Raw genomic sequence first — 14726 nt, forward strand, 5'->3', positions numbered from 1 at the left:
TGTCGGGAATGCTTTGATTTGGATTCCTGCATTGAGCAGGGGGTTGGACTTGATGGCCTTATAGGCCCCTTCTATCTCTACGATTCTATAATTCTAAACCTCATAACCAGGGTCAGTGCAAGACAGTGCTGAGATGGGTTGCTGCTGTTCAATGCCTCTTCCTCCATGCCTCTGCTGCCTTTTCCCTTGTCCTGCTAGCACCACCTTTTTCTTGCCTTCATCCTCACCTTTTTCTCCTTGTTGTCCTCCTGACCTGCTGCCGCCTTGTCCTTGCCACTCCTCCTCCTTTTTTCTCAGCCACTACTGCCTTCAACAATCCAGGGCCTTCCTTGTCCCTCAGTGTCACAATCTGAGGAAGGGTCCTTCCTTAGAGCAAGACATTGAAGTTGAGGTGGCCACCAACAGCACCTGTGCTACTGCCACATTGATGCATCAGTGGCAAATACAGAGATTTTTAAAAAAACCCAGTGCCACTGTTGTGGCAAAGGAGCAGTTGTGCAGGCACTCTCCATGGCCACCTCAACCACAATGCTTCACTCTGAGAAAGGACCCCATCCTCAGCATGAGGAGAAGTGGGCAGTAGTAGCCACAGGAGGCCGGCCACTGGACATGGTGGTGGCAAATGGCAGCAGGCAGGCCTATCCGTGATGGGTAAGGAATATAATCTCCTGGCCTCTGTGATCCACCACTTGAAGAGTGTGTCTCACTGTACCACATTACAGTGCCAGTCCTGCTCATATTCATTCCAAAGGAGAAACAGCAGAGTTTCTCTTCTTAGATTGCATCCTTGTAATCAACACCTTATACTCTCCCATTAACACTTTTGGAAGAGTCACAGGTTTCGATATTACTGTAATGCTGTCTATTATGCATTTCCTGATTACGTGTTGAGATACTTACCTTACTCATTGATGGTTAAAACACCATTAGCATTTAACGTACATTCTGATGCATAATTTGTAACAGCGAGATTTGTAAGGAAACCCAGATCACCAGGGACTGATCCCCGCCCTCAGAACAACTGTCATATAGAAAAATTTAGTGGAATATTTTAACATCCCATCATTAGTTGTCCCCCAGGCCCATTTATTTGTTTTTTTAAGGTCTTTAAGGGACATGGGCTTGTCTGTTTCATCCACTTTTTTTTCCTGATCTGAACCTGAAGATCAGAGGTGGAGAAGCTGTGGCTCTTCAGATATTGGTGGAAGCAGACTCCAATCCAGCAAGGCCAATGATCGGTGGGGCATGGAAATTGTAGTCCATGTAGTCCAGCAACATCTGGAGGGCCACAGCTTCCCCAGCCCTGCTTAAGATAGCACAGAACATAAATAAAAATAAACAATTGTTGTTAAAATAAATTTTAAAAAAATCAGCCGGGCAATAGTTTCTAGAGTCTGAAAAGGAGAGTCAGGGCCAAAGCAGACTTGATGTTAATTAAGTGAATGCAATTAATTTGCACGTTTTTAAAAATGTGAATAGCTGCACAGGGGGGCTAAGATTGTAGATTTACATCGGAACCACAGCAAATACACTCCTCAGGGGCTCCTCTCGTGCAATTCATGCAATTAATATCACATCTAGTTTGGCCTTCAGCAACCAAGCTTGCCAGAAAGAATCAGGTTCTTCTAAACATTATTTCCCTCACAGCTGGCTCATCGAGGAAGGCACGTGGCTGGGAGCAGGGGTGCTTGGGTGAGACAAGGACTAGTTTATGAATGAAGCATAAATAAATCACAGACTTGGCATGGTTCATATTCCCAGCTTCAAAAATGCCATATAGAATAAGAGCAGCCACAGTGACAGTTTCATTGGGACTGGAAATTATAAGCGTGCAGTTGAACAGCAGAGATTCTTTTGTAAACAGCAGAAACGACACTATGATAAAAGCAGGGAAGAAGAAAGAGGCCAATGAATTTCAGTTCCCCAGGTTGGACATGTCTAAGAATTGACCCAGCAGTCCTATAAGGGGCTGAATCTCAGCACATGCTCCTGATCTCTTTCCAGGCACAATTCAAAATGCTCACTTTCAAAGCTTTTACAGCTTGGGTCAAGGGTACCTGAAAAATTAGCTGCTTCCATATCAGCCTACGTGCACATTAAGATCTTCCTTGGAGGCCCTCCATTGGGTGTCCCTACCATCTGAGGCGAGGTGGGTGGTGATGCAAGAGAGGGCCATTTTTAATGGTGGCATCTTATTTATGGAATACTCTCCCCAGTGATGTTTGCCAGGCACCTGCAGTAGGGCAGTGGTTCCCAAACCTTTCCCCCCATGGGCTACTTGAAAATTGCTGATGGTCTTGCTGGAAGACTGAATTATTTTCCTGCTTGTTATAGCAATTGTATTGTGCTGTGCTAGGTGGTGTGTGATTTGTAATTGTATTTTTAATGCTTCTTTAAATTCTTGTATTGTATTGCATCACAATTTGCATTCCGTAGACTTCGAATACTAATACAATAAAATACACTATAAGAAATAAAAGAAGCAATAAGAATACAAGTAAAATCAATATGAGTATTGAAAGTGGACATGCCACGGACCTTCTGAATGAAGCTCATAGACCACTGGTGGTCCACAGGTGGTCCATAGTTTGGGACCCCCTGCAGTAGGAGCCATGGGGAAGAGCTGCTCTCACATCACAGTCATTTTATTCTATTTATTATTTATTATTTGATTCATATCCCACCCTTCCTCCTGGCAGGAGCCTAGGGTGGCCGCTGCTGCTGCCACCACTTACATAGATGGAGCTTGGGCAGAGCAAGGGCAGGGCAGCAGGGAGGTCAGGCTGCACAGACGGACGAGTGGCAGCCCCAGATTGGCTTTGGCAGTATGAGCATGCAGTCTCGACCTCGCCACAGCCCCATCCAGGTAAACTGCGGCAACAGTGGCGGTGGGGAGGTGACTCCCTGGCTCTGATCTACTGCACCAGCTACTATACCACTATTTTGAATTTGTTGGTTTTTTACACGAGGCAACAAAACATTTTATGAATTTTTCCCGGGCCTTTTATTCATTTCATTCTATCTGACATTAGTTTTTATACTGCTTGATGTTCTTTTTGTTTCTTAATTATTATTTAATGTTGCATTGTTTTGGCTCATAAGTAATTGATACTTGTATGCCACCCTGAGAATATTTTTCAAGGCCCAAGTACAGATTATATAATTAAATAAATAAAGGGAATTTTAAAAATGTGCTGGGTAGAAGAAACAATCACGCTGTTGGCTTGACATGTCTTCTACGGCTACTAACAAACTGCAACCGGGAGACAGCCACCTAGAAGGTTACCCCATAGCAACTGTAGCCTCAGAGAGAGTTGTGATCACACCTGTAGTACTTAGCCAGCCATGCCATCTTGCCAACAGACTCAGAAATGCAGGAAACCATGGAGAATGCAAACTGTAGAGACTGCTTGTCCACATGGTTACATACACTACTGGCAGTCACCACAGTAACTTTTAGTAGCTACTGCATAGTTTCTGAATATCATGAGGGATGTGTTTAAAACAATAAATGAGCTAGTGATTCACTGAAGAGCACACCATTGAAAGAATGAAACCCTAAGACCACCATGTTTCTGCAAGCCAGATTTTTAAAACTTTCCAAAAGAAAGATAGCTTTGGAATCAGTTGCAGTCATAGTACCTTGATATGATCTCGCTACCTGTGGATTCCATTGTATGGTGATTCTAAAATTGGTATACAATGGCAAAATTGGCCATCTCAACCCTCCTAACTGCAGAATAGGCTATATTCTTATTTAAGTTATATTCATTGACCAGCATCCATAAAACTGCACTAGTTCTACATGAGGCTTTGGCATTGTGCATACTGAATAGCGACCCTCCATGCCATATGGCACACCTCTTTTAAAACTGGCAAAAAAGTTCAAGAGGAATTTATGATCATGGGTCAAGGGTCTGCTGTTTAAAGGGGAATAAAAATAACTAGGCATTCCCTTGGGCATGCCAAAAGTAGACCTTTGGATCTAAGCTCATGGCTGCTTTCACACATGGGGCTTATTGCGTTAATTTCATGGATTAAAATGGTAGCGCTTCTGTCCCGATTTCCAGAATTCCTTTCATACTTCAGTACCTGATATACCGGCATGTTGCACAAATGTCATTCAAACTGCTGCAATTGGAGACACCAGGATCAGGTAAAAAAAAAGGTAAGAAAAACAGCAAGAAAGCAAAAACTCGAAAGAGAAAAGCCAGAAACAAAGGACTGAAGAAAGGGGTTAAAGTGGTCACTTTAAAAATACAAGCTGCTCCGACTCAGGTTAAAAAAAAGATTTGAGTGAAGGAGGGCTTAAGAGACAATAGAAAAGGACTTGAAAAGACTTGAAAAGCAACTCCAGCAACTATCACAATAAGCCTCATGTCTGAAAGCAGCCAGGGGAAACTAGCTGGAATAAAGTGAACACAGAGAAGAGAAAGAAATCAGCCAAGATCTTTCAGATGTTTTAGCAACCGCCTGGCTCCATGGGGAGGGGAGGGGAGGTGGGTAGAGGCAGGAAAGAATGGGATTTCAAAGGCTCAGATCAGATGTAAAACTCAGAAAAACAATGTCAGGAGGACTCACCAAAGGCAAACAAAGGCAAATAGGGAACAGGCACAGGCATGAATGAGTTTTAAAAATACAGAAATATAGTGAGGCTACACAGAGGAAGCTTGGATGCTCCTCACGTGACAGGCTGCTAGCACAAATCTCCTGCAATCTTCTGGGTTCCCAGCCTTGCAAGGATTATTTCTGGTATTATGTATCACAGAAATTAGTGCTAAACTTCCACTACATTCCACCAGATTTCTGGAACTAGCTTGTACATCTTCTGAAAGGTCAAATATAATATGCAAATTACCAGGTAATAAAACATCAGAAAAATGGATTAAAGTGCAGTGTGAAAGCAGCCAAAGTGATCTGTGAATGTCAACGAGGGCAGAGTAATCCAGGGAGCAGTGTTGTGCACTACAGCAGTGGATCTACCACCATATCAGAAGATCTGTATCTCACACCTGGCTGGAAGGTGAATTCCTGCCTTTCCCCCCCCCTTTTCTGCACCAGCTCAAGGTGGCTCAGCTGAGGGGTTCATCATAACTATTTCTGAGGAACTGACTGATTCAGGATCTAGTGGATCCATAGCCAACCTTGCCCTGCCCCCATAACACTCTGCTTTTGGACCCTAAGCTAGCTACTGCTGGCAGGAACATCGCTAGCTGTAGTCTTTACTTCAGCACACTTTCTGCATCTGTGAAGGCCACTAGACATGGACATTCACTAAATCCTAAATTTGCCCAGCACCATGGATGAGGGGTTAGGATTGTAGCCTAAAGTAGTGATTAATTTCAAAAGTGAATTTGCTGCACTATTGGTAACATAGATGCATAAACAAAGGCAAACTTATTAGAGGCTGTGCCTCTGCTTGTGTCAATCACCAACCCTGCCTGCCATTGTGATGTCACATGATTGACAAAGGGGTTTCCCTGCCCACCTGTCAACATCCCAACTTCAGAGGTTGAAAGGAGGAACGTGGTGATATAGGCAAGACCAGCCGCCTTGCCAGTGAATGCACAGGGTCAAGGGTTCTTGCTTTCTCCCTTCCTCTTTGTCTACATAGAGTCTTTGTATGTTGAACGTTAGTACACCTAAGCTCACAGCAGGGGCATCACTACCGGATGCGGAGGGTGCGGACCGCACCCGGGTGACACCCTGAGGGGGGTGACACCCAGAGCTGCCCCACCCCGCGCCATTGGCCAGCAAAGGAGCCGAGAAGCGCTCCGGGTTGGCGCAGTCAACTCCTCCTTGGAGGCGGGCTGGCGGGCAAGACCGACAGCAGGCACCCACTCGCTGGTGGTGAAGCCGGGACGGGCCTTCCACCACCAGCCTGGAGTGCGTGGTGAGAGCGTGCATGCACGCACGTGCACGTGCACACAAGACCAGCCACCCCCATCCATGCACCTGGGAGGGCGCGCGCCGGAGGTCTGCACCCCTCCACACTCCCGCTAGTGACGCCGCTGGCTCACAGGTTATCAACAGCAGTCGTCTGGTGCAGGCGGAGAATAGAGGAGACCCCACTCAAGAATTCTTGAGTCTTGGGAGGTACCAGAAATTTTCTATTTGGGAGTCAGGCTTTAGGCAGCAGAACAGTCTTTATAATACAGTAGGGCCCTGCTTACCGGTGCTTCACATTCCAGCGTTCCGCTAATGCGGTGGCGGGAAATTCCCCTTTTTAAAGCCGATTTTGCGACATTTTCGCGTCATTTTCGCACGACGGCCCCATTATAGTCTATGGGTTCCGCTTTACGGCAATTTCCTCTTTACAGCGGGGGCCTGGTCCCTAACCCGCTGTATAAGCGGGGCCCTACTGTATGTGCTATTTATTAATATCTACAACTAATAAAATGCATTCTAGATGGCCTTAGCCATCATTGCAGAAACAGAAAAACGGAAATATATATAAGCATGAAAGAAGTTGCTGCATATCCATTTAACATTTAAGACTCTGAAGGCACATCTTAGTTAAAACAAGTTATAATAAAGGACTGAGTTAAACTCTGAGTCATATGACAGAGCCAAAGTTATAAAGTACACAGAAATACATGTCATGATACATCACCCATCAGATATCATGGATGGAATAAATAGGTGGTTCTGCTGCTTTCTTTGACCCCCCCCCAGCATAGCTGAGGGGTCATGAATGCTGTAAAATCTGGCTTTTTATACACTTTTTTATCTAAGGGAAAGTGTGTTCCCATGGCCTTATCAGCTACTGCCTGTTTACAGCTCTTTACTATGCCTTTCTATACAACCTCAACAGGGTCTCCATCAGGTTGCTAGTCAGGCTCTTATTATTTATTTATTTATTTATTATTACATTTATACTCCGCCTTTCTTTTCATCATAGAAACCCAAGGCGGCTTGCGTATGGTTCCCAGGTGGTCTCCCATCCAGGCACTGACCAGACCTGACCCTGCTTAGCTTCAGCAGGGTGCTGGCCTCATGTGCCTTCAGACCATAGCCTAGGACCTAGTGGGTCTCCTATTCTCCCTGGAAAGTCTGCTTTGTCCTGTCTGCAAGTATCAACCATGCCATATAATTCCTTTTACTTCTTTCTGTCCTATTATAATGGGAAGACTTGCAAAGCACACCCCGAGCCAATCCTTTCAACCATTTGCAATCATACCCTTGTTTGTACCCCAATGTCCTTTGCATCCAGGAGCATCTTTTCCCCCCATATCCCACATAGCCTTCTCTCCCTTCTTCTCTCTACCCAAGTGCATCTCTTCTCCCACAGACTCTTCTCTTCATTTCTGGCTCTACTCAAGAGCACCATGGGCAAGAGGGAGCCTGGCTGGTACCCAGGCACCATCAATTTTTGAGCCGCAGCCACCTCCCCTTCCTTCCTTCTGGCACAGTCAGTCCAGGTGGGGCTGATCGGCACCGGCCTTTGAAGTTCCGTGCCTCTGTACTTTTCAAAATGCCTGCCTTGCTTGATGTGGGGCTTAAAGGAGCTCCTGTGGCTGAAGCTATAATCTGAGCCTCAGTAGAGGAAACAGGTGAGGAGTCCTTTAGGGTTCCTTAAACTGATTATGGCGAGCCAGTGTGGTGTAGTGGTTATGGTGCTGGACTATGACCTGGGAGACCAGGGTTTGAATCCCCACACAGCCATGAAGCTCACTGGGTGATCTTGGGCCAGTCGCTGCCTCTCAGCCTCAGAGGAAGACAATGATAAACCCCCTCTGAATACTGCTTACCATGAAAACCCCATTCATAGGGTCGCCCATAAGTCGGAATCGACTTGAAGGCAGTCCATTTCATTTTTCAAACTGATTATCTGCTAATCTCAAGAATGGCAGGGGAACGGAGTGGGTTTAAAGCACAGTTTAAAAGGGCACTTTTTTCTCCTCAAATATTTTACTAAAATGGTAGGTAAAACTTAAGATCTCAATTCATCAATGGGCAAGCAAGGGAGTTCAGGAAAGTTGGTGCCTGCCTGCCTGCATGTCCCAGTAATCATGGGCATTTGTTTGTTTGGGGGGGGTGCTCTTGCCATCCTGATTCCCAAAGAGTTAGGCTAAAGTTCAGGCACTCATTAAACATTCAATGTATACATGTCTACTCAGAAGTGTCTCTTCATATTTAATGGGGCTTACTCCAAGGTAAATCAAATTGCAGTAATTGAACCAGATTAAGATTCTGTTGAACCTATGAAGCTGTACTACTTGAGCGGGGGGGGGGGACATGGCGCTTTATAATACAAAGATGCATCATTCTGGTTAAAGGAAATTAAAAAAAATGTCTGTACTACAAGCACTTAGGCTGCAGTCCTACTAAGTCTACTCAAAAGTAAGTCCTATAGAATTCAGTGGAGCTTACTTCCAAGTAAGTGAGGTTAGGACTGCAGCCATTGTCCTTTTTAATTCTACCTTCTATATTTGCACAACAGCCATATGAGGTAGGTTAAGCTGAGAGCCCTAGGCAGTAAGTGAGCAAAAACAATGATAGGTAAAGTACATTTTAAAATATGACATTGTACATGCTAAGTGTATTTTTGTTGCTGTTTATCAAAGCTTTGAGTATGTTTTTATACGCAGAGCTTGGAAAAGTTACTTTTTTGAACTACAACTCCCATCAGACCCAGCCAGCATGGCCACTGGATTGGACTGATGGGAGTTGTAGTTCAAAAAAGTAACTTTTCCAAGCTATATGTTCATTTAATTTTTTATTTTATTTTAAAAAACATTGTTGCCCAAATTGCGTTGTTTTTTTACTCTTGAGCTGTTTGCATGGTTTAGGGTTGGCATTGGGGGAGAGCAGGGCTCTTGTGCCTTTAACAGCTGTGTGGTAGGCAGAAGTTAAATAAAAATTAAATCAACCCTTTTCTAGTACAGAAATACAATTATAGGGAAAACTTCACATGTTGACATTCTGTCTGTTAGACAATTTATTACTTTTATGTGGCCTGATTTACTTTTGATTTCTTAATGCTGAGTATGTTGCCCTCCTGCCTTTTAACTTCACAACAACCCTGTGAGGTAGGTTAGTCTGAGTGAATATATTTATTCATTTATTTATAATGACATTTATAGCCCACCTGTCCTCCAAGTAGCTCAAGGTGGCATACAAATGTGGTTTTCCCCTTCCAATTTCATCCTCACAAGAACTCTGTGAGGTAGGTTAGGCTGAGAGACATCAACTGGCCCAAGGTCACCCAGTGGGCTTCATGGTCGAGTGGGGAACTGAACCCTCATCTCTCAGGTCCCAGTATGACACCGTAACTAATACACCACACTGGCAACTGTACACAAGCAGCTAGTAGCTGTAGTTGGAGTAGCCTTAATGGATAGGAGTACTGTCCCTGAAATATATTTTGGTGATGTGCAATCCTATACGTATTTACTCAGAATTAAGTCACGCTGAGATAAATGGATAAGCGTAACAGATTGCCAATTAAATTCTACCTCTGACAGGAATACACTGTCAGACATAAAACTTGACACATATAATTTTCTGGACATGTTTGAAACAATGCAGGTAGTGAGGGAGTTATGTGTTAATCTAATTGGATCAGCTCCCCCATTATAGATTGTGTGGTGCCCTCATAACTTCCATCAGACCCAGACAGCATAACTAATAGTCAGGGATGATGGAACTTGTCATCCAACAACATCTGGAGGGAACCAAGTTAGCTATCCCTGGTCTGTAAGGTCCCGCAAGGAACATTTCTTCTTTCTTGCAACACATAGAAATAAGGCTACATTTCTAATTGCAGGAGAGAGGATAACATTTATTCTGGTGAATTACTTTTGAAATGGGCACTTTCTGTTTACCTAAGTTCTATATCTCTTAAGTTCTACCTCTGACAGTGGAAACCTATGTACGTGTCTGCTCAGAAGCAGGCATAGCTGGGGGGTTGGCATACCGCAATGGCTATGAGGCATCTACTGACAGTTTGCCAATGGACAAAACAGTCATAACAGCTGTTGACCAACTGTCACAAGCCCAGAACATACCCATTCCTCCAGAGTCAGGTGTTCCAGGCTGGCAGGTTTGACCAGGAACTATTATTATTATTATTATTATTATTATTATTATTATTATTATTATTATTATTATTATTATTATTATTATTATTATTATTATTATTTGATTTATATCCCACCCTTCCTCCCAGCCGGAGCCCAGGGCAGCAAACAGAAGCACTAAAAACATTAAAACATCATAAAAACAAACTTTAAAACACATTAAAACAAAACATCTTCAAAAATGTTACTTAAAAAAACCTATTGATCAGTTGTTGCAGTCTGGAAGCAAAGTTATGGCCACCTGGCCTCTGTAGAGTCACCAGCATAGCTGCTTGTGCTGGCAAAAGGACCATCATTTCAGCCATGTGTAAGCCATGCCATAAAGAAGCAAATAGCATGATATGTGCAAGTGTGCCTGAACTGGAAGCAAAGAGTTCTTAGTGCTATTCCTCTTTCTTTGAGAAGATCGCCAGGAGACAGGGGCATCCTGCTTTTTAAAATGCATTCTCTACACCAGAATTCTAGTTGAGGGCTGATTTTGAGAGCTGATTTTGGTGCATTCTACCTTAGTGTCAAAAATCCTCATGCCTGTAATTTATGCTCTTGATTTTTAACTGACAAAATGATTCATATTAACTGTAATTAAAAGTGAGTGACTTCATAGATTTTCATATAGCTTTCTGGGGATTTGGTTACAAAAAACAACAAAATGTCAAAGTGTGGCATTTAATATCTTGTGTCAGAAGTGACATTTGAGCACTTAGGAACATGGTTATGAACAACCAGCTCTAAAACACTTAGTATAAATATTTCTAATAGCTGCATTAATATGTGTCAGTTCAGCTACCAGAAATACAGATTAATGGAAAATGTTTAATGCTAAGTAAGAAAACCTGGAACCTAGCCCAAACCAGGAACCTAATCCTAACAAGGACACGAAGCCTAACCCTAATCCAGAACCTAACCCTAACCTAGTATTTAACTCAACCCTAATGCATAAGCTAACCCTAACCCAGAGTTTAACTCTAAATCCTAACCCTATCCCTAATCCTATCCCAGACCTTAACCCTGGACCCTAACCCAGAACCTAACCATACCCCAAAAGCTAACCTGGAACCTTCTCTTCTGCAGATCTGCTTTGCACACCTGTTTTCACTTTCACCTCCATGTCCATGCCTCCTCCCCGCTCCTTTTGTGCGACTTGCCCTTGCACACAGTCCACCCCCATGGTGACCTCCTGCATCTTCCTCCTCCCACACACTGCAACTACTAAGCAACCTTTTCCACCCAATTATGAAGTCACCATCCCCTTCTGTTCTGCAGACCAGTACCCCTGCTTTCATCTTCACCCCCATTCCCATGCCTCCTACTCCCTCCTTTTTTTTACAACCCCCATCTGCACCCTCATTTTCACCTTCATCCCCTTTTTCTCCACCTCCTTTTTCTCAGATCCCCCTTGCACATAGATGCCACTTCTCTCTCCTGTCGTGCAGCCCCAGTTGCATATATCATCCCGCAATGATATCTGTTACTGTATCTTTAAGATGAACAGAACCTTAACAGCAAGTTTGTCAGTTAACTTGTTCTGCTAGAATATTTGAGGGCTCCACATCCTTTACCTCTCTCACATGAGGCAGCTGAAGAATGGAAGAGGGAGACATTTGAGTATAGCAAGAAAGGAGGGATACCGCAAGGGGGAAAGTGGCTGTTTCAAACAATGGCAGAAGTTTGAGTGAAGCAGGGATTGAGAGGCATTGAGAGGGAAATGGCGGTTTTAAAGAATGACAGTGGTTTGGGTGAGGCAGGAATTGAGGGACACTGAGAGAAAAATTGTGGTTTTAAACAATGGCAGAGGTTTGAAAGAAGCAGGGATTGAGCGAAATTGAGGGAAATGGCGGTGTTAAACAATGGCACAGGTCTGAATAGAGTGAGAAGGGGGCTGAGTACAGCAAGAAGGGAATTGGGAAATGCTCTGTTGTGTTAACTTCTGTGTGTATGCACTCCTGCTATTTCTCCTTGCTTTTTTTTAAAAAAAACCCTCCATGTTCCTCCTTTGCCAATTTATTCAGACCTCTCCTGTTGTTTTAAACACCACTTTCCCCCCCCCCGTCAGTGTCCCTCGCTTTTCACTCCCATGCCATGGCCACTGCTGTTGTGCAATCTGCCTTCCCTTTGCTCCTCTACCCCACCCTGACTTCATGCAAATTAAAGGATTGTGATGGCACACTAGAGTTTCTCCAGTGGGGGCTGGGTGACGGCACTCTTACATTTATATAATATAATATATCTTCTAAACATGTACCTATTACATTATACTTTGCAGAAACTGGAATTTTTCATTATGCAAGTACCTAGCAGAGATGGATGTTACTAGCCTTCTGAATTCTAATGAGATCACAGCTCAAGGCAATGTGGTTATAGGCCCATACAGAAGTGCAAACATTATCAATGCCCTTTTTGTTAGCTATTTTCCCTCTGGATGTAGATCAATTCATTTTGAGCTACATTTCTGTGTTTCTTTTAGAAAGACAAGTTTCTGAATAAAATCAAATGTAAGGGTGCCTCAAGATGAAGTATCTCTATTGTTATACTTTTTGGGCAAATATTATTCTGGAGCACTGCACATTATCAATTTATATATACATTTCAGTGGCAGGAGGTAGCCCTCTTGTGGACCAGAGAACGTAAAGCAAGCTCTGTTCAACAAAAGAGCAACACTGGAAATTCTATAGTATATCAATTCACTGTTTTCACTTGGATCACTAAAGAAAGAAGAGTAATTGCCTTAAATTAGGGTAGAACAGAAAACCACAAAGGGCTACCTCTGATAGCTATGACTGTATACATATTTTAAAGCAATAACTTGGGAGAAATTGTCAGGTGTCTGAAGAATATCTGAAATACAAACTTGCATGCACATTCTATTAAATAGTGCCCATTGCCATGTAGACTGTCCCACATGTGCTTAAACCTCTTAAATGCTGTAGTGAAACCCCTTTGCTGTAAACAGAACTGCATTAATTTCCATTTAATTTCTAAAGGCACATAGTATGCACTTTGACTGCACTGAGATATAAAATTCACAAATAACCAGTTGAATTACATGTAACATGGAGTATTGTCCATCCCAAAGCACCCTCCTCCTACGTTGAGGGTTTCTTAAATGGCAAAGTTCATTTTGAAAAACACAGGAGTCTCCTCAAAATGTGCTTGTCTTTTGACTGGAAACTGAAGGCATGGAGTCTAAAAGGTGGCTCAAGACTTCTATGTAGCTCACAGGAGACCTTTAGGGGGCAGGGAAGGGGGGAGGGATGCTGTGAATGAGATCAGCAGCAGCAAGAAAGATGTATTGAAAAATATTAATAGTCTTTTCCTTGGGGTTCCTGGGAGCTCTTTCTAGACCCCCTATATTGTCAGAGCTATTAGAAGACACCGCCTTCCTCTTTTCAGCGTATTTGTTTTTGGAAAATATTTTTTTCTTATATCTCTCTCATACCAATACTGAGTCATAAATTCATCTATTCAGGATTCTTTTCTAAGTTCTTGCAGTGCTGCCTTCAAGACGACATGTTTGATGTTCGATTTGCTGGAGGTCTGACTGCATCCATTTATTGTTTACAGAAAGCTAAAAAGGGGAACTAGATTTCTGTGAACGGCTATTGTTCTACTAATCACCTCGTTAGCCAACTGTGATGTGTTAGGTGCTCTCCAAGTGCTATCCACCGTAGTCTGGAGAACAAACCTTGCATCATGTAACCCAAGTCTGATTTCCACTAGTGGACTATCTCCATGTGAGCAGCCATCAGCATCATTCATAACAAACTATTGTGAAGTGTCTACTTCTGAATATCAGGGATCGAAAGAAGCACAAGCACTGGATTTGGCGCAACCAATTGCTTGATTTTTAACCTGTGCATGTTTCATGAAAGATCTCTACAAATGGGTAGTTCTACATTTGGAATCTTCCCCTTGATGAAAGGAAAGCCTAGTCTTAAAGGAAAGCATTTCTGGGAGAGAAGGCAGGATATAAATTTAATACATAAAAATATAAAGAAACAAATAAATTGTATATTTTGTGGCCCTGGTTATAGTCTGCTACAATCATGATATTACTCAACTAAGCTATAAAGATCTTGAAAACAGTGTTCATATATTTTGCACTATGTAGGAAGAGTTTTCTGTGAAATGTTTACATTGTATCAAAAATATTTTATATTCTGGCTCCTAAATGAATTTTAAAAAATCATGTTGTTGTATATATGCCAGGATCCCAGTGCTATGCCAAGGCCAACTTCACAGGATCTAGCTGGATTCTGGGACTTGTTACAGCTTTCAATTGAAGATGTCAGTATGAAGTTTGATGAACTGCACCAACTGAAACTGAATGAATGGAAAATAATAGAATCACCTGAAAGGAAGGTAAGCAGACCATGTGCAGAAGAATTCATTTTTAGATTGTATCAAGTCGTACAGCCTTCTTGTGTTACGTATATCCTATTGATTTTCAAGGCTGAAATTATTTCTCATTCAGTTAATTATTGGACAACATGCACTAGAAAAAAAAGAATTTCCAGTTGTGAAAGAAAGACATAATTTGGGTCAGTAATGCCTGCCCACTCTCAAATAATTGACAATTCCTACTATTGACAATTGTTTATTAGGTCCAAAAGTTGTTTGAGTCTTTGATTCAAGCAAATAAATGCT

At 42.7% G+C, this 14726-nt stretch overlaps 1 protein-coding gene across 1 annotated transcript in view; it reads left to right on the forward strand.

Annotated features, from left to right (window-relative positions):
• The window catches only part of DLGAP2 (DLG associated protein 2), a 590667-nt gene that overhangs the window by 562422 nt on the left and 13519 nt on the right, over positions 1–14726 (forward strand). Inside the window, exon 12 of the mRNA XM_061626231.1 lies at positions 14289–14441. Within this exon, the coding sequence (XP_061482215.1) occupies positions 14289–14441 (153 nt within the window). The remainder of the gene's footprint in view (positions 1–14288; positions 14442–14726) is intronic.

Source organism: Rhineura floridana, chromosome 4 (genome assembly GCF_030035675.1).
Source record: "Rhineura floridana isolate rRhiFlo1 chromosome 4, rRhiFlo1.hap2, whole genome shotgun sequence".
Lineage (NCBI taxonomy): Eukaryota > Metazoa > Chordata > Lepidosauria > Squamata > Rhineuridae > Rhineura > Rhineura floridana.